The 20381-nt window shown below is 48.0% G+C and overlaps 3 protein-coding genes and 1 non-coding gene across 9 annotated transcripts; 2 read left to right on the top strand and 2 right to left on the bottom strand.

The window, feature by feature from the left end:
• Positions 1-392: 392 nt before the first annotated feature.
• LOC125528517 (carotenoid 9,10(9',10')-cleavage dioxygenase-like) lies at positions 393-4787 on the top strand. Its single transcript, XM_048692971.2, has 13 exons — positions 393-999; positions 1112-1258; positions 1380-1482; positions 1575-1837; positions 1924-2103; positions 2938-3016; positions 3118-3199; positions 3363-3425; positions 3509-3647; positions 3787-4108; positions 4232-4290; positions 4372-4527; positions 4620-4787. The coding sequence occupies exons 1-13, from the start codon at positions 883-885 to the stop codon at positions 4785-4787; spliced, it is 1878 nt and encodes a 625-aa protein (XP_048548928.1). The 5' UTR covers positions 393-882.
• On the bottom strand, positions 2365-12132 carry LOC125528518 (Iron-sulfur cluster biosynthesis family protein). Its single transcript, XM_048692972.2, has 5 exons — positions 11820-12132; positions 11249-11379; positions 10967-11075; positions 10759-10845; positions 2365-2696 (listed from the first exon to the last, which is right to left on the bottom strand). The coding sequence occupies exons 1-4, from the start codon at positions 12015-12017 to the stop codon at positions 10783-10785; spliced, it is 501 nt and encodes a 166-aa protein (XP_048548929.1). The 5' UTR covers positions 12018-12132; the 3' UTR covers positions 2365-2696; positions 10759-10782.
• Positions 12133-15793: 3661 nt separating this feature from the next.
• Positions 15794-19129, top strand: LOC125509084 (purple acid phosphatase 23). Of its 6 annotated transcripts, none has more exons than XM_087526113.1 (6): positions 15794-16726; positions 17065-17288; positions 17759-17949; positions 18153-18434; positions 18559-18682; positions 18857-19129. In XM_087526113.1, the coding sequence occupies exons 1-6, from the start codon at positions 15864-15866 to the stop codon at positions 18886-18888; spliced, it is 1716 nt and encodes a 571-aa protein (XP_087382239.1). In that variant the 5' UTR covers positions 15794-15863; the 3' UTR covers positions 18889-19129. The 6 variants fall into 6 exon arrangements, with proteins under 6 accessions (XP_087382239.1, XP_087382235.1, XP_087382236.1 ...); XM_087526109.1 differs by having other exon boundaries at positions 18559-18692; XM_087526110.1 differs by having other exon boundaries at positions 18559-18692; positions 18852-19129.
• Positions 19130-19208: 79 nt separating this feature from the next.
• TRNAY-GUA (transfer RNA tyrosine (anticodon GUA)) lies at positions 19209-19295 on the bottom strand. The gene is given in 2 exon segments: positions 19209-19244; positions 19259-19295. It is a non-coding gene; the product is annotated as a tRNA-Tyr (tRNA).
• Positions 19296-20381: the final 1086 nt, after the last annotated feature.

Genomic DNA, 20381 nt, shown 5'->3' with positions numbered 1-20381 from the left:
AACAACTACTAGGAGCTAACGATTTACAGCAGCTCAGAAACCCCACGATCCGTAAACCCCAGTACTACAGAGGATGGAGACAAAACGTCAATGCAGCTTCGCGAAGAGGATCTCAAACGAGCCGATGCCATTTGAGCCCCAAAGTCCGTACCTAGCGACGTCACCATGTGAAAGGTGGGCGCGCCAAACCTGATCCACCAATCACCATTAGCGATCTACTCCCTCCGTTCGGAATTACTTGTCTCGAATATGGATGTATGTAGAACTAAAATACATCTAGATACATCCATTTCTACGATAAGTAATTTCGAACGAAGGGAGTAGCATCATCGCTGCGCATGCAGCAGATTATTATACGGCAGGGCTCAAGAGTCAAGGCTCCGCTGCGTGCGTCTACAAGATTAGACTACTCTTTCTAGTGCTATCTACATTGATCAGCCGCCAAAGAACTGATTGGACTCCAAACAGGAGATCGCACGGCACGAGATCCTCGTGGCATCTCGTCCAGGTTACTACTGCTCCTTCGGGGAACCCACGAGACCCTCGTGGTCGTGGCATCTCGTCCACGTTGGTGCTCCTTCCGGAAACCAGATTCTGGTTTGGCCGGCATATTTTGGCGCCAACGAAAGCCTCCAGGCCAGTGCAGGGATTCTATATACACGCAAAAATGGCGGTCATCACCGGTGTCGTCACGTGTCCGAATCGCTCGACCCCAACCACCAACTCGGATGTGGCCATGTCGGATATTCCAAGATGCCCACGGCGTTTGCTGCCCGTTGTCTGATCCCGCGAGAAACTCCATCGGAGTTGCTATAAACGGAGGTCAATCGTCCTCCTCATGATTGCAGGAGGATCAGGCTTTGTCACTATCAGAAACTCAGAATGCTGAAAGCTACTACCTCTCCTCCACATGCCTTGAGGCCGTCCCGTGCCTGCTACAGGCCGGCTTTCTCTCTCAGTGCAAGAACTTCGTCCTCGCCTCTAACCTCCAACCCAAAGGTCGACCCTCCCTCCATCTCCTGAACGTTTCCCGGTTTCTGTCGTCGGAGAAACCGGTTTGTTTCTTGTGAAATTTCTGTCTGATGCTGTTCTTCCTGCCCTCTTGCCTCAGAAATCTTTGATCCAGGAGCTACAAAGGCAGCTCTCTTCCAGGATCAACGATGCCTCACTGGTGCTGAAGAATGCGCCGCAGAGGCTTCTGGATGCAATAGTTGACTCAACCTTCAAGTTTACTCATCAAGCTCTGCTCCCATCTGAGGTACTCCAGTCCAGGAAACTCGATTGCAATTTCCAGTGTAAAAATTCTGGCAATGACAACCCAGAAGCTCAGCCGTGCTTCCTTTCTCGCAAAATTAACATTGCCTGTGGCATGTTTGCAGAGCAACTTTGCACCGGTCGATGAGATCGGTGGATCCGTAGAGATACTCCAGATTGAAGGAGAGATACCCAAAGATTTCCCCGAGGGTGTATACATCAGAAATGGTGATCATCTGCATCTTTTCTGGTTGCTGTGGTGTAAGTAAGTGCAGTAGGAATCGCAAACAAGAAGCTAACTGTCGGCTAAATTATGACAGGTTCCAATCCTCTCTTTGGCGCCCTCCATTCGACGGTCTCCGTCTTTGGGGAGTCCAGTGAGATATGGGTTGAGGGCGAGGGCATGCTCCATGCCCTGTACTTCACCAAGACCGGTTCAGCTTCTTCTTGGTCAGTCTCCTACGACAATCGCTACGTGCAATCCGAAACATTGAAGATCGAACAAGGCCGCCAGAAACCATGCTTCCTCCCTGCTATCGAGGGTGACTCGGCAGCCATCATCGTCGCCTACATTCTCAACTATGTAACTAACACTTGCAAATCCAAATTTTATATATAAGTTGTTTACTAGAAATCCTAACCTGAAGTGTGAGTAAACATGCAATGCAGCTGAGGTTTGGCAAGGTGAACAAGAACATCACCAACACCAATGTGTTTGAACATGCCGGTAGGGTGTACGCTGTCGCAGAAAGCCATCAGCCCCAGGAAATCTGCATACAAAATCTTGAAACAGGCAATACCTGGGACATTGGTGGGGAGTGGGATCGGCCCTTCACAGCTCACCCAAAGGTATGGGTGACCAGCAGCTCTATCCTTCATAAACCCCAAGGATAACAAGAACAGTAAATCAAGCAAGTATAGACCACAAGAACAGAACTACTACTACCTCTGTAGCTAAATATAAGACATTCTTGCAGTTCAATTTGAACTGCAAAAACGTCTTATATTTAGTTACAGAGGTAGTACTATGGAAGGTACAAATACTGCAGTCACATAGTAACTTGATCTTGAATATCAATCAATAAAGAATAACATATCGATACATCTGCGAGAGAAGAAGATTATTTAATTTTATTGATACATCTGCGAGAGAACAAGATTATTTAATTTTATTGATACATCTGCCAGAGAACAGAATTAACATCCTTGTTTCAGTTACATCCGTGTCCTCGATCTGTTGGCTCAAAAAATAAGTGAACAATACAACCCAGGTGTGAAAAGAACTGAGATGCGGCACATATGATGGAAGCTTACTCCAGATCTGATCTGGAAAAAGGATGAAAAGCAGCCACATCGGATTTATCTATCATCTATGTTACATGCCTTGCTTATATAACCCTGCGTTTTGCAAGATGAGTAGTCCGTACCAATGTGCTATTTAACTGCAAAAATAACAGAAGTCCAGGGTTTATCAGAGGCAAATATATAAATATATAGTTAAAAAAGAGGAGGTACTCTATTTTACACGGTCATATATGTTGCAGATAATAATGAATAACTGCAAAAAAAAGACCACACTGCATACATAAGTATGATTACAAGATGTTCCCAAATACATGCACATGTTGTTATCCTTGTTCAGTCATCTGTTTGATTTAAGGCACTTCATTCAAATGACTGTAGGTAGCTCCTGGATCAGGAGAACTTGTCATCTTTGGCTCAGATGCAAAGAAGCCTTTCCTAGTTGTTGGTGTTGTCTCAGGTAATTTATAATATGTTGCACTTTTTTAGAATTTTACACCATGTTCATGTGCCAAGGTTGAAATCAAGTTATAACCACAACTCGAGTTTATTTGACTGCAGATGATGGAACCAAACTAAAACATAAAGTTGACCTCAAGCTGAACAGATCTACACTTTGTCACGACATAGGAGTTACTCTGAAGTATGTGGATTTAAGAAATACCATTTGCTCCCAGCAATTTCTTGATTACAGTGCATACTATTTATGAATTTTTAACTTGATTGGTAATACTAGAATATCTCAGAGTAGGTACTTTATGGTAAACAATGATAGCAATTCACAGATATTGTTTCTCTTGATGTAGGTACAACATAATCATAGATATACCACTTACAATTGACATTGGTAGACTCACTACAGGCGGTCAGTAAGTACTTCATATAAACTTATCCAACAATAAGCAGCTATATTATTTTGTAAAATCAAAATCACATATTACCCGTTGCATAGGCTGATTGAATTTGAGAAGGAAGGTTATGCAAGAATTGGGATTATGCCCCGCTATGGTGACGCAGAGTCAGTTATGTGGTTCGATGTTGAACCATTCTGCATGTTCCATCTTATCAACTGCTTCGAAGAAGGTGATGAGGTACATAGTATTCTCTTGTTAGCTTTTTTCATATATTTGTAAATAAATACTGAAATTTATTGAAAAAATATGTGTTCCATCCCTTCAAGTCGCTCGCAACTACCTGCACTACAAATTTCATCTTTTTCTGGTGGCCTAGGTTGTTGTTCAAGGCCTCCGTTCGGCAGACTCCGTCATACCAGGGCCAAGATTAAACAAACAAGACATACTCCCTGAAAGATCCGAGCTTAAAAAAGATGGCAAGGCCATGAAACAAGGAATTAATGAGAAATTATTCTCTCGCTTGTTTGAATGGAGATTAAACCTGAGAACGAAGACTGTTTCAGGGGAATATTTGACTGGCACCGAGTGCTCCTTGGAATTCCCAATGATCAATAACCACTACACAGGCGTGCGTCATAGTTATGGCTACGCACAAATAGTGGATTCTTTAACAAGATCTGCTGGCAGTAGTGAAAAAGGTATTGCTAAAATCAAACAACACTGTCTATATTACGAGCATGTACACCGGGTGCCTACTTCTATTTCCGCGTTTACAGTATTATGTATCACAGCTTGACTCAGTTTTTCGTTATATCTTACAGTACTTCCAAAGTATGGGGGCTTTGCAAAACTATGCCTTGAGGAGAGAGAGAATACAGAGGTATGTATAAATCAGCTTCGTGCCTCAGTTCAGCTACTATTTAACCAAGATTTCCTCACTCAAATTCAAGCTGTACACCAGACATCGGCAGAAGATCTAATAAAGATGGAAATTCATCGGCTTAGTGAAGATGAGTTCTGCTCTGGAGCATCATTTGTTCAAAGAGTTGGTGGCTCACATGAAGATGATGGATGGATAATTTCTTTTGTACATAATGAAAGAACAAATACGTCACAGGCAAGTTTTCATTGTAACACATTACATACACACACCCCAATTTTCATATGAAACACAAGTCCAATTTTGAAGCTTTATGCCTTATGTTGCAGGTGCACATTATTGATACCCAAAAATTTGAAGGAGCTCCTGTTGCAAAAATAACATTGCCACAAAGAGTGCCCTATGGCTTTCATGGAACTTTTGTCCATAACAACATACATGGGCACGTGAATACCAGATCAGAAAAAAAACTGGACAGCTTAAAGTTCATATATTGAATTGGGTGTTTGTAAGTAGAAATTTTTGTATCCAGTGAACTGTACAAAATTTTAACCTGTATGAGTATATTCGTAGGTTATCTCATTCATTGCTATGTAGGTTATCTTGTACAAGTGTATCTCGAATCACAAAGAAGCCGTGTTCAGCTAACATATGGCTGCCGTTCTAGCTGTAATCAGTTCATTATACAAAAATGTTGTATTGCAAAAACATTCAATACACCACAGTATCTTGAAAAAGAATGAGCTAAGGTATATAATTCTAATGCAACCGGACTTGAAGTACAATTAGAAGAGAATACTCAACATCATCAGAACAGATCATGGTCTCTGATGCCAAGTTCGAATGACCCCCAGGAGCTTAGGGAGAAGTCGTTTGTTGACGCGTGATCGTCGATAGCGGGGATTAAGGGCAAACCCCTTTTTTGTTCAGCTAGGGGCTAAAACACTTCAGTAAACTTCACGTCAAGACACGTTTTTTTTTACCCAGGTTCAGGCCACCGCGAGGTGTATTACCTTACGTCCTGCTCTAGCTCTTGATGAGCTTATATGAGTGGTTAGAAGCTACTGCTAGGGGCAGCTCTAGTGCTCGGGATAGTTCTACTGTTCTTCTCCTAGCTTTGGTCTTCTGTTAAGTTCGTACAGAGAGATCACCTAACCAAGAACTGGTCCTTTGATTTGGCCACGGTCGTCCCTTATATAGGCCTGGGGGGTACCACAATGGCCTTTACAATTAAGTTGATACGTTGAACCTTCGGGGGTACAAACTGCACGCCCCATGCGGGCTCGCCAGCCGGTTGTGGCGTAGTGGACGACAGGCCAAGTCGGTTCCTCGAGAAACGCATCCATCCTGTCATCTACAGCACACTGGGGCCCATAAGGCAGTGGCACAAGGCTAATGTAGATACATCACCCGTGGTGGTGCCAAAGTCAAAAAGGTGGGGCACCTGTCACATCTCTGATAAGCGTCAGGTGCCGTCTTGGGACAAGACAAACCGTCATACTGTAGACTCATGATGCGTATCTACGAAGCGTCGATCACCGTAGGAATGCAGGCCTGGATTTAATTCGTCGGTCGGCCCTTCCAACTCTAAGAGAGTAGAGTTGCGCAGGCCTTACATTAAATGCCTTGCCAGCCGGTAGACCCCCAGGAGGGCCCACCAGGATCAAAGCTGCTGCTCGGGGGAGTTGAAGGTGCTCGGGGGCAGCCCCGCGTACTTCCCCTGGCTCCTTATGTTCGGCTGTCATTGCTGAAATCATCATTCCCGGGGGCGACACCTTGCCCAAGCTGGTCGGGGAACCATGCTGGGGGGAGTCTAGAGTACCGGTCCTTGGTGCTTTTACTCCTTGGCCTTGACGTTGTCGATGATGCGACTTGACAATGGTGCACTGATGGATCTTTGTGGAGCCAAGCTCGGCCCATTACAGCAGGCCCGGGGTACCTATCCCCCGTCATGCTGACATAAGCCCTCGGCCCTGCCACCTGGTGATGGTCGAGAGAGCCTTTCTTGAAAGGTTCTGACAGGGACCGGCTCCCGACGGGAGGCCAATTGCGATAAATGGTCGGCGAGCTCGTTGTCCCGACACGGCACGTGTTGTAGCTGCAAGCCATCGAAGTGCCGCTCCAACTTCCTGACCTGAGCCAGTTATGCTGCCATTTGTGGGTCCAAGCATTGATGGTCCTTCGACACTTGATTGATGACGAGTTGGGAGTCACCCTTGATGAGTAGGCATCGAATTCCGAGGGAGGCTGAGGCACGGAGGACTGCGAGCAGCCCCTCGTATCCGCTCATGTTGTTCGTGGCACCTTTGAAAAGGAGCTGCACAACGTACTGCAGTTGTTTGTCCGTCGGAGAGGTGAACCACTCCAGCCCCCGGGCTCTGGAGCTTGAAGGATCCGTCGAAGTGCATCATCCAGTGTACGGGAAGACCGATGATTCGGGAGTTAAGGACACCTCCTCCTTGTCTTCGGGCACCGGTGTCATTTTTTGTGATAAAGTCGACTAGGGCGCGACTTGATGGCGTGGGAGCTGACAAGCAGAGATCAAACTCCCCAAGCTTGATCGCCCACTTCACAACTTCATGCCGCGACCAATGACCTCATGATTGTGAAGGATGCGATCAAGCAAAAAGGAACTAACGATGGACACCTTGTGGGCTTGGAAGTAGTGTCAGCTTCCTTCATGCGACCAAGACTGCATAGAGTAGCTTCTGGACCTGCGGGCACCATGATTTGGCATCGCGTAGGACTTCATTGATTAAGTAGATTGGTCATTGTACGAGACGTCCTTGAATCGGGGGAGCCCGCCCAGGCTCCTCGACCAGCTCGAGGCCAAACGGGAGCCTGGGCTTGCCTGCCAGCTCGGGGCTGGGCGGGAGCTCGGGCTCAGTTGCCAACTCGGGGTCAGCCATCTTCTCGGAAGGTGCTGGGAGCTTGGACCCAGCAGCTTGATTTGACGCATGAGCGGCCGGGGGTTCGGGCCTGAGCTCAGGCTCCGACATTTCCTCCCGTTTCGCCACCAAGACGATGCTCACGACTTGGGGATTGACCATGATATATATAGCAGCAATGGCTCTTCGGGTCTTGTTGCCACCAGGATCGGCGGAGAGGTGAGGGACTGCTTGACGCCTTGGGAGTGCTTGTTCGGCCTCCAAGGTCCACTTGAATGGACCCGACTTCTTGAGGAGCTTGAATAAGGGGAGGCCTCGCTCCCCGAGCTTGGAGATGAATCTCCCCAAGGCTGCCATGCAGCCTGAGAGGCGTGGCATGCCCTTGAGGTGCGTCGGTGGGCGACTGGGCGCATCTGGCTAATGGTGTTGATCTCCTCAGATATGGCTTCTATGCCCTTGCTCGAGACGAGGAAGCCCAGGAGCTTCCTCGAAGGCACGCACCACAAAAACATAATTCTCGGGGTTAAGCTTCATGCACATGCAGCAGAGGTTGTCAAAGGTTTCTGCAAGATTGCCGAGGAGTGCAGCTTGATCTTTGGTATTCACGAAGAGGTTGTCGATGTTGCGACCTATCTGGCACTCCAGTGCGATGAGCATGGCCTGTTGATATGGGGGCCCGGTGTTTTTCAAGCCAAAAGGCATGCAGATGTAACAGAACATTCCAACCGGGGTGATGAATGTTGTTTTTCCTCATCCTCTTTAGCCATGTGAATCTGGTGATGACCAGAATATCCATCCAGGAAGCACAAGAGATCACATCCCGCCGTGGAATCCACGACCTGATCTATGCCGGGTAGAGGAATCCTTGGGACATGCTTTGTTAAGGTCAGTGAAGTCGACGCACATCCTTAGCTTGTCATTAGCCTTCGGGACAACGACGGGGTTGGCGAGCCACTCAGGGTGGATCACCTTGAACTGAGCTTTTTTTAGTCTATGCACCTCGGCTCAGATGAAATCTTAGTGCTCGGGCGCTTGACGGAGGTCGAGTTTGGCGATGTCGAAAATGATGCTTTCCTTCTGGTGGTGTCTCTGGCACCAAAGGCGACCATCAAGGACACCTGCCCGAGCGGCACTGTAAACGCCTTCATTGGTCGCAGGCACCCTAGGGGCACTTGCATCTTATCGAAGACATCGAGGGAAAGATGTTGAGGCCCGCGCCTCTGTCCACCAGCATGTTTGTCGGGGAAACCACCGACAAGACCTTGGGGTGGTGTTTGTGGCTGAACATGATCGGGGTGTCCGACCACTTGAGTGGTCAGGAAGCGCCGATGCTTGGGAGCACTGCGTTCACTTCCCACACTAGTAGCTTGAGCTGGCAGCGTGAAGTGGGTGTGGAAGCATCCCCACAGATGCATGCCACGGTCTTTCACTCCTGAGAGCCTGCTGTCTCGGTCACGGTGGGTAGTACGCTCGTCCCAACAGTGTCACCTGTTGCGTGCACCAAGATGTCCTTTGCGGCATGCTTGGTGTCAGTTGTCAACGGGGGCTCGAACCTCCCACCCATTCGTGAGGCCATGCTCGTCAAAGAGGGATGCGGGACATCACTCCCTAGTGCCTTCTTTGGGGCATTTGCCTTCCTCTTGTGGTCAAGGACACCATGGAGATCATCAGCAGGCATGAAAGCGGTGATGGTGAGATGGGACGCAAAACAATGCTTCTTTGCATTGCCTCGCGATGGACTTGGCAGACGCAGGTGCTTCTAACCGTCGACTGGCGGCGGGCGATGTCCACCAACCCCGCAATCTCCCAAAGCCAAGGGCCCATGGGAAATTCATCCTCCACCAGAACAGGAGGGCGTTGAGGAACTCAGACAGTCCACAGCACGGCCTCCTGGACTGTTCCCTTGGAAACCGCTCGGCAGCATGTCGACCAATGCGTGCTGGTGGAGGCCCATATCTCGGACGGCGCAGTGCCCCTCGAATGGAGCTCATCAGCTGCACCAGTGTGGTCATCAATGCCGTGAGGATCCGCGCGCGCCGATGACGAACAATGTCACTGTCGTCGCAACCACGATTCGTGCAAGGGCATGGCTGAGGCAACTGGTTCGAAGAAAACTGAAGCCTTAGCCTCCTACCTGGCGTGCCATATGTTGACTTGTGATCGTCGATATCGAGGATTAAGGCTAGACCCCTTGTTTGTTTCTTACCCGGGAGGTTCAGGCCACCGCAAGATGTAATACCCTATGTCCTGCTCTAGCTCTTGATCAGCTTATATGAGTGGTCACAAGCTACTGCTCGGGGCACTTCTAGTGCTCGGGATAGTTCTTCTGTTCTTCTCCTAGCTCTGGTCTTCTGTTAAGTTTGTAGAGAGAGATCACCTAACAAGAGTCGATCATTTGCTATGGCCTCGATTCTCCCCTTATATAGGCATGGGGGTACCACAATGGCCTTTACAATTAAGTTGATACGTTGAACCTTTGGGGTTACAAATGGCACGCCCCGAATGGGCCCATCAAACGGCTGTGGCTTAGTGGACGACAAGCCGAGTCGGTTCCTCGAGAAATGCGTCCATCCTGCCATCGACAACTCAATTGGGCCCATAGGGCAATGCACAAGGCTGACGTAGGAACGCCTCCGTGGTGGTGCCAACGTCAAAAAGGTGGGGCGCCTGTCACATCTCTGATAAGCGTCAAGCGCTATCGCCTTGGGAGGAGACGAACCGTCGTACTGTAGACTCATGATGAGTATCTACGAAGCGTAGATCGTCGTAGATATGTAGGCCTGGATTTAGTGTGTCGATCGGGCCTTGGCACTCTAAGAGAGTTGTGCAGGCCTTGCATTAAATGTGTTGCCATCAGGTAGACCCCCAAGAGGGCCCACGAGGAGCACGGTTCTACTCGGGGGCAGGCCCCACGCACTTCTCCTGACTCCTTATGTTTGGCTGCCATTGCTAAAATCAACATGCTGGGGGCGACGCCTTGCCCAAGCTGGTCGGGGAACCATGCTCGGGGGAGTCCTGAGTACTGGTCCTTAGTGCTTTTTCTACTAGGCCTTGACGTTGTCAATGATGTGACTTGACAATGGTGTACTGCTGGATCTTTGTGGCCCCGAGCTCGGCCCATTACAGCGGGCCCGGGGTACCCTGTTGCCATGATGCTAACATCGTTGCAAGAAGATCTTCAAGGCCAGCGAAGTGTTGCCCAGCAGGCAACAATGCCACTGGGGTTGGTTAACGGTAACATGAGTAGGAGAGAGAGGAGGGGGGTTCTTCTTTATCGATTTCTCCTCCCACCATAATATCTGTCTGGCATTCTATAGCCAGCTCACGTAACAAACTTGGAAACAGAACCGGAATTTATGTCTAAGGTATCTTGGGCACCAAGCATTAAGGTGGCTGTGCAGAATCCGGCAGGCTAGACCCAAGCCACCAATGGGTATGCATCCACATAACAAAAATATTCTAGTAAAGCAGTAGGTTACATAAGATTCCTAAGATAGTAGCAATAACAGGGACTTATTTGGAAGTATCGAAGTATTGTAGTAATTCAAGAAAAATGCAACACAAAGTTCTGTCAGGCTACCTCTTAAAGTTACTAATGTTCGAATTATTTAACCATGAAGGAACTCTTGCAGCTGCAGCCTCCAACAGCACTTGGATTGGTTGAAACCTGCACATCGTACAAACAGAAATCAGAGAAGATTCCTAAGCATAAAACAGTAGGGTCACAATTGGGTAATCTAAAATAGTGCCCGAGTTCAGGTATTGAGCAATAGTCATTCAAAACTAACCACAAATGCTGAGCTTATCAATTCCTCTACATAATCGATTGTTGAACCTTTCACGAAGTCGTATGAGACATTGTCGACAACCAACTTAACACCATTCTTCTCGAAGACCCTACAGTTAAATCGACAACATGTGAGATATGCAACTGTACCCTGACCAGACAATGGTGGTAAACGTTGATGCTCCATTGTTTCCACAGAAACATTTCGGAGATTCCATGTCCCACTAAAAATGGTGGTGCAAACAAAGATCGTGAAACCTCAATCTGAAGCATGACCACCAACCTATCATCAGCATTTTCCTTGCTATCCAGTGAGAAGGTGTACTGGAATCCAGAACAGCCACCAGCTTCAACGCTCAAGCGCAACATGTTGCCCTTAGCAGATGGTTCTTTAGTATGCAACTCTTTGAGTCTCTGCAGCAAACAAATTACATGATCAGACACTGTACGTGCTAAACTAACTGAAGAAGTTAAATACAGAACATAATAAGTATTGGAGGTGAGTAAGTGATACATTTTCCTTATAATAGCACAACAATTTTGTGAGCGAACAACAGTATATGATCTGTATTACCAAACATACATAGAACACTGCAGTCTTCATACCAAATAAGAAGTTAGGAACTCAAGAGATCTTCCCAGAATGATAACCTCGGATTTTAAACCCCTAAATTTCTACAGAGTCATTATACAACTGACGGAAAATATAGGCAAACTCCACAGTTAAATCTTATAAAATGAATATCGATCCGTACAAGATCCTAAAATATATCCCCGAATTTATGGAACAATTGCCCCTCGAAGCAGCAAAGCAGATTGTAGTTGCTGAAATAAAGAGGTTGCGAGGCACCTACACGGACGCAGTTATCCGTCATGCTGACGACCTCCGGCTCCTCCGGCGCCGGCGTCTCGGTGGTGGCGGTGCCGGCTGCGGCGGCGGTGGGGTAGGAGGAGGTGGAGGTGGAGGCGGAGGCGAGGAAGCGGTTGTTGGCGCGGATGCGGCTGTTAAGCAGCAGCGCGAGGCGGCGGAGAGGGGGCCTAACCGAGGCCATCGCCGCCCAATGTCGCCGCTGATATGCGGCGCGCCTCCAGGGGGATTGGGGAACGGAGGAAGGAGGTGCGTGGGCTCCACGCCTCCACGCGTAGATGCTTTGCTCTGACTTTTCTTGGAAAGGTTCTTCTTGCTCCGTGTTTTGTTTCTCCTCTGTTCCTTTTTCTTTTTCTTTTTCATTTTTTTAGCTGTGTTCCTTTTCCTTGATGACCTGTTCAATTGCAAAAATTTACATACTCCTTTCAGGTTGATTTTATTTTTTCAAAGGTCAATGACTATACTTTTAATGTTAAATTGGGGTTCTCTATGATAGAAATAAAACGTTGATTTGAACTTTGATGTTAAGACATAGGTGTGAATAGCTATCAACTATCTAGGCCCAAAGAGTAGAAGAATAATGAATGTGTTATTATGGTTCCGAGCTCACATGCTTTTGCGATGATGGTGTTACGATCCAATCGTGTCTCATCTTATCAGTTGCCGGACCAAGTAGGCCGCCCGAGCCCCCCCTAGGTCGGTTTCGCCTTAGGTCATCAGCCCGACCCACGGTCCTCATAAGAAAAAGACTTGGAGGCCTTGTCGTCCAAGAGAAGGAAACCGGAGCCATGGAGGACTCCCCTCCATCAACATAGCGACTAGTTGTGTAATCCTAGGAACCCGGCTATGTTATATAAGTCGGGGCCGAGCTAGTCGATAAATACATTACAGTTCCTTGGTTTATACATGTATTTTGTACACCTTAATCATAATATACATAGAGCAAGAGTAGGGTTTTTACCCCAATCGGAGAGCCTAAATCTGGGTAAACTCCCCTCGTTGTCTCTCCTCCGACCTAGTCACCACGCAGGGATTCCCTACAGACGGATCTGCCGAAATCATCTCCGATAGTGGTGGCCCATACAAGTCTCGCTTGGTGAACGTAGAGGTCTGATGGGATCTCCAATCGGCGACGGTGTAATCTACACGTTGGTTCAGATGTTCTTCTCCGGTAGCGCCACGTTCGTCAATGACTCGGCTGGCCACCTCGACCAAATCGAGAACTTCGCCCCAGGCCAGATCAACAGATTCGGCAATCTTGGGTACGTCACAGATTCTCACGGTAAGCTGGTTATTCGAGGATTGGCATCATCCCGGGCCTATAGCACTTTAATCTAGACTGTTGGATCGACATGCCAACCAAGGTTGTCAGAATCGTGATTCTGTTATACGATTTTACGACTTTACAATCCAAACAAACCACTCTGATTCTACCATTTTAGTTCATAAAATCTACGCTTTTACGACCCTGATAGTGAAGATTTTACGATTTGCGATCCTACCATCGGAGCTCCGATCCGATTCAAAATCGCGATTCCGACAACCTTGATGCCAGCCCTCATGCGTCGGCGACACTCTCACCTGCGTCTCGCCACCCCGTCCTCCCTTGGGCACCGTTCATCGATGTGATGTTGCTGCCCCGACTATCCCTCTAAACCCCCGCCTACTCTTCTTCTCCGGCACTGGCACCCCCCCTTCACCATCATCTGAACCGTCAACTTTGACTCCCCTCCACTTGTAACGTCATTGCCATGTCATTTGCAGCTCCTGGTCAGGGCCTCGTTGACTTTCTCCCGCCTCACTAGTGTCGCCCTCCTCGACCTCTCCAGAATCTGTTAACGCAATTCAAATTTTAGTTGCCGAAATGGAAAAACTGTCCATTATAAGAAAGGTCACCGCCTAGCTTCGGCCGGCTAAAAACTTGCGTGGATCTGCCTACTCTCTTGACCCTCTGATCTACCACCCCCAAGCGCAACCATCTCATTCCTTTCTCACCCACTTGTTCCTTCCTTCTGAGCTTTTACCTATGCATAATGTCTCTTAGCCGACAAATGAAAGGAGGTCAGCTTGGAGAAATGAGAGAAGCACTATCGCATTGGTGCCACCGCTCCGAGCATCATCATTAACGCCCGACATGGTCGCTCACAGCACCAACTTCCGTCAGTCGTAACTCCGTCGTCAGCGCCCACATAGCTTGCCCACCATCGCCCTACCCCATGCAACATTGATGTATGCCACTCGCAGCTTCGACATCGCTGCTCCACCACTTGCGGCTCCGATATCACCGCCCTAAACCACGCTGCTGCGGCGTAAATCTATCGTAGCTCTGATGGCGTTGCATGTGTGTTGTCGCCACAACCCACACAACACCGATGTCCACCGCTTGCAGCACCGAGATCCGTTGGTCGCAACTTTGAGGTTACCATCGCAAAAACACAACAACAACAAGAAAACCAAGAAAAAATAACAAATAAACCTAAAAATTGTTCCAGTGGAAGACGTTCAACATGGGACATGTGGCAGCGTTGAAGCGACTCTACAAGTGACCTCTAGGAAGCCCACCAAAGATAACTTAATTAGTTGCCCGTGGGATCCGTCGGTCGAAAAGAAGGATATGGACTCCAATAATGTGTTGACGTTTCTTAGGGAGGTCAGCTGAGCGAACTACCGTTTCCCAGTCGGGTAGGAACGAACAAATGTTTTCGTTCGCTCAAAAGAAATCCACTTCCATTCCCCAGTGCTGCCATGCGAAAACAAATAAATTTGACATGTTGTTATAAGGATTTGACATATTCTAAAATTAAAAAATCATATAGTATAAAAAAATTGTTAGAAAAGTGTAATATTCAGCAAAGTAATTGCCATGCGTTTTCAGGAATTCATGATTGCAACATGAAAACTTGTCAACCTATAAAATTCTGTGAAAATTACTATGCTCAGAAATTGTCATGGAATTGCCATGCTACATCAACGAAAAAGGGTGAAAACTGCGTCGCATTGAAAACAAAAATTGTCATCCTAAAATGTGTTTGCTCAAATTGCTATACTGAGCCGAGCGAACCAAGTAACCACATATGTTTTATTAGAAAAAGATTACAGAGAGTACACACTATGTCATCAGAAGACACATAGATATCTTGCAATATTGCATCAAAGACCTCACAAAAAAAATTTAGAATTTCACCTCAGGGGAATCTTGTGCCACACCGAAACATGGTCCACCATCATCTTCTACAGTTACCGAGGCAACACTAAAGAAGTAGAGGAGTTGCCATCATATCCAGATCTGAAGGAGCACCATCTTATACAATGATGCTTTTCGAACCGAGAACTGGACCGCCGCAAGCGACGAGAGCGAGGCTTTTGTGGCATGTCAGCCAGGGTTCTTCCCAATGTCTGCTAAATCTCAGCGCCATCAACTTTATCCAACATGGTTGAAGAAGAGAAACCTTGTCGTCATCCACGCACCTCACTACAAGACACCAAACACAGCTGCAATGGTTGGCACCAACGCCATCCGGAGGGTGTCATGCATCGACCATTGAAAACAAATCTCATCAGATTTGAAGATCGACAAGAAGACCGAGTCACCTTCTCCTCGATGCCACCCATTAGAATGTCATCGAGATGAAGGAAAAGCAAAAACAGACTATTGTCGGCTCCCACCGCTGAAGCGACAGACCGAAAGGACGAGGACCCAGAGCTGTCGAGAGGGAAGGCCGAGATCACCTCCGGTCGCCTCTCTGGAGCGGTTTAGCAAACGAAGCGGCTCGGTATGTAGCGAACCTTGTAGGTCACTCAGAGGGAAGCTAACACTTTAAGATTCGCGCGCAAAATCCAACGTGACCGAGCGCGTTCACTTGAAAACGCCAAAAATCTGATATCACAATCATTAGCATTTTCGGTTGCGCTAAATGAGTAGGAAAAAGAAAGGCCAGTATGCAAGGAATATCCAGCGAATTATCCGCTCCAGAACATCCTCCGATCCTAGTACAGTCCGTAGGTGTCCGAATAGGACGCACTGTCTGCCATGGGCGCCATGGCCACCAGCACCATCGCCGGCACCCTCCACAGCCGCCACCTCCATTGCCGCACTCTCCTGCTGCTATTACCGTACCTCCCGATCGCGTTCCTACTCGTCGACGGCGGCGGCATTCCGACGACGCTGGACGGCCCGTTCACGCCGGCCACCCGCGCGTTCGACCGCTCGCTGCGGCAGGGCAGCGAGGACGTCCCGCTCTCCGACCCCCGCCTGGCCCCGCGCGCGCGCCCGCCGTCCCCGGAGCAGATCGCGCTCGCCGCCTCGGCCGACCCCACCTCGCTCTGGGTCTCCTGGGTCACGGGCCGCGCCCAGGTCGGCTCCCACCTCACCCCTCTCGACCCCACCGCCGTCCGCAGCGAGGTCTGGTACGGCGAGCGCCCCGCCTCCGCCGACACCGTCGCCCACCCGCACCACGTGGCGAGGGGCTCGGCGGAGGTCTACAGCCAGCTCTACCCGTACCCGGGCCTCCTCAACTACACCTCCGGCGTCATCCACCACGTCCGGCTCGTGGGCCTGAGGCCGTCCACCCGCTACTACTACCGTTGCGGCGACAGCTCCCTCAAGGGCGGCCTCAGCGATGAGCGCTCTTTCGTGACGCTGCCCGCGCCGGCGCCGGACGCATACCCTCGTCGCGTCGCGGTGGTCGGGGACCTTGGGCTCACCGGCAACTCCACCTCCACCGTCGACCACCTCGCCAGGAACGACCCGTCCATGATCTTGATGGTCGGCGACATGACGTACGCCAACCAGTACCGCACCACCGGCGGCAGAGGCGTCCCCTGCTTCTCCTGTTCCTTCCCAGACGCCCCGATTCGGGAGTCCTACCAGCCGCGATGGGACGGCTGGGGAAGGTAATCTGAGTACCAGTATATTCCTCAGATGAATCGCCATTGTCAATTTCTTGCTGTGGATTTGTGGTGGTCCGGTGAACTGGTGATCAGGGTACAAGTATCATATTAAGATTTAATATTGTCAACTCAATTCTACCGCATGCGTGAGTCCTGCTCTTGGAAGCATGCAAGGACTTACAGTAGAAAATTGGAGTTTTATTGTCACTAGCTGTGCACTCCACCAACGGTCAGTGATGTGGCATGTAAAGACTGAGATAGAGTAGAGCTGCAGCGTCATAGCCCCAACATATATCATGTCTCTCGTGATCACATTTGTGAATGTGTATGAATTAATCTAGATTCATGGAGCCGCTTGCATCGAGGGTGACAATGATGGTGACCGAAGGGAACCACGAGATCGAGCCGCAGGGGCACGGCGGAGCCGCGACCTTCGCCTCCTACTTGGCGCGCTTCGCTGTGCCGTCGGAGGAGTCTGGATCCAACACCAAGTTCTACTACTCGTTCAACGCGGGTGGTATTCACTTCATCATGCTTGGTGCCTATGTCGACTACAATCGCACAGGTAGGGGCTCTTTGATTTATAGGATTTTGAAAATGTAAGAATAGAAAAAGTATAGGATTGGAGTGACATGCCGACTTGAATCCTATAGGATTAGCAATGTGTGTTTGATGGCACATAAAAAACAAAGAAATTACAAAAAAAGGTTGAAGTGGATGTTAGATTTCCTATGAAATGTAGTAGTATAAAAGATTCCATAGGAAAAATTCCTATAGGATTCAATCCTATGAATCAAAGGACCAACATAAAAAAATCCTAAGGATTTCAATCCTCCAGAAATCCTATAAAATTCCTTTGAATCAAAGGAGCCTGTAATATATGAACCGACTTGCCAACGTTTCATCTGGAATTCTAGATGGATGGCCTACCCTCTTGATAAGTTGTAAGATTTTGCAAACCAACTGTATTTACATGTACATGCTGATGCTGATAGTGTAGTAACTAACATTAGGTAGTTGCTTCATTGTGCATAGGAGCTCAGTACTCGTGGTTAGAGAAGGATCTGCACAAAGTTGATCGACGAGTCACACCATGGGTTGTCGCTTCTTGGCACACGCCGTGGTATAACAGCTATTCCTCGCACTACCAGGAATTTGAGTGTATGAGGCAAGAAATGGAAGGACTCCTCTATCAACACGGGGTCGACATTGTCTTCTCAGGCCATGTAAGCACACACATTGTTTGGTAAATGCCTTGATTCAGACTGCATTCATTCGATTTCTGTGCTTTCTTTTCCTGCATCCAGATTAATCACTCGTACTCTCAATCACTCGTACTCTCCTCAGTTCCGTTGTTAATTTGATTCAAGCCTCTTACCTTTTTGGCAAAACAAGTCTAGTTTATTTGATTCTACATTTGATTGCCAAGGTACACGCATACGAAAGGATGAACCGGGTGTTCAACTACACGTTGGACCCGTGCGGGCCGGTTTACATTACGATCGGGGATGGCGGTAACATTGAGAAAATCGACATTGATCATGCAGATGACCCTGGAAAGTGCCCCTCACCAGGTGACAACCACCCTGAATTTGGTGGAGTCTGCCATCTGAACTTCACTTCTGGTCCTGCCAAGGGGAAATTTTGCTGGGAACGACAGCCGGAATGGAGCGCATTCAGGGAAAGCAGTTTCGGCCACGGTATTTTAGAGGTGATTAAATCACTTCACACTCTCCTCCCCATCACTATAAATTCTTCACTAGATGTGTGCAACACAGAAGGAAATGTGTCATGTGTATGTTGTTGTACCAGTCCTCACATGAGAGATCATGCAGGTTGTGAATTCGACATATGCCTTGTGGACATGGCACCGGAACCAGGATGCATACGGAGAACACAGTGTGGGAGATCAGATCTATATAGTACGGGAACCCGACAAGTGCCTATTGCAGCCAAGGGGTCTGATTCCGTAAGACTGGTGATTTTGAATTCTATGTTCTTTATTAATAGCCCTTCTCAAAATAAGAAATCTACGTGTTTCAGTTAGCTGCATGTTGTTATCTTGCAACCTGTGTTTATTACCAATGTAGATTCTCAATCCCTTTTGTTCTCGTTTGTGATTGCACAGGACAGTCCCTCGGCGGGATGCCCTTCTTCAACATTAAGTAGCACCTCAGGTGCTGAACAAGCTGCTAAAAATGGCCGGCTCCTTTGGACTACTACATGTATGATTTTGATCAGTACGGTTTTGTAGTCCCATCCTTGGCCTTGTGAAGCACCAGGCAAAATATATGGGTAGTGTGGTGGCGAGTTGACAGATAATATTCCTCGTAGCAATGGGGTTGTACATGTAACAACATACTGTATTTGAAAGAAAATAACATCGCAAATGTTTTTTGGCGGCAATCACTGAGAGTTTTGACACTTGCACAAATCAAAGAAAAAAAGTATGTATACAAAAAAAAAGTCCACTAAAAAGGAATAATCCGACCTACCGGATTCGAACCAGTGACCTAAGGATTTAGCTGCAACATACTACAGTCCTCCGCTCTACCAACTGAGCTAAGGTCGGGATGTGAACGATTTAATTAGCTAAACTACATACAATCGCTCTATTTATCTTTTTCCTCACGTGGCGTTCTCTAGCGACGCGGCTGATGGAGTTTTGGTCGCCGGGATGGCGGCCCCGGCCGGGTTCCCTAGGTGGTCGTCGTGCCGCTCTAATGTGTGGGCAGCCATGTGTGATTACGGGCCTTCATCATCTATAGTAGATTTGACGGCGGTGGCTCGAGGTACGGTGGACGATGGTAGCGGCGAAGCAACGACAACAACTGTCAGATTATTGGCTCGCTTATGTATTTGGCGAGTGCCACGAGGCCTGACATTTCTTTTGCTATGAGTAAGCTGAGTCGGTTTGTGTTAAAACCGGGAGATGATCCATGCGCTTGAGAGAGTTATGCGCTATTTGAAAGGCACCGCGAGCTATGGGATTCACTACACCGGGTATCCAAGGGTACTGGAGGGTTATAGTGACTCAAACTGGATATCTGATGCTGATGAGATTAAGGCCACAAGTGGTTATGTTTTTACATTTGGTGGTGGCGCTGTTTCCTGGAAGTCTTGCAAGCAGACCATCTTAACGAGGTCAACTATGGAAGCAGAACTCACAGCATTAGACACTGCCACTGTTGAAGCAGAGTGGCTTCGTGAACTCTTGATGGACTTACCTATGGTTGAAAAACCAATACCCCCTATCCTAATGAACTGTGATAATCAAACTGTGATCGTCAAGATAAACAGTTCTAAGGACAACATGAAGTCCTCAAGGCATGTGAAGAGGAGACTAAAATCTGTCAGAAAATTGAGAAACTCCGGAGTTATTACGTTGGATTATATCCAAACGTCGAAAAACTTGACAGATCCCTTCACAAAGGGTCTATTACGTAATGTGATAGATAATGCATCGATGGAGATGGGTTTGAGACCCACCTCATGAGTTGTCCATAGTGGTAACCCACTCTATGTGATCGGAGATCCTGTGAAGTAGAAGTGGGAGACAAACTATTGGTCAGCTGGGAGGAGAGTATCCCTATATTAATTATCCCACTCCGTGAAGATGCAATACTCTCATGATCTGCATGGCAGGTTGATACTTATC

This window comes from Triticum urartu, chromosome 5A, assembly GCF_056163025.1.
Source record: "Triticum urartu cultivar PI428250 chromosome 5A, HENAU_Tu73, whole genome shotgun sequence".
In the NCBI taxonomy this organism is placed as follows: Eukaryota; Viridiplantae; Streptophyta; class Magnoliopsida; order Poales; family Poaceae; genus Triticum; species Triticum urartu.
The sequence above is the reverse complement of the archived record's forward strand: the minus strand, read 5'-3'. Positions and strand labels throughout refer to the sequence as shown.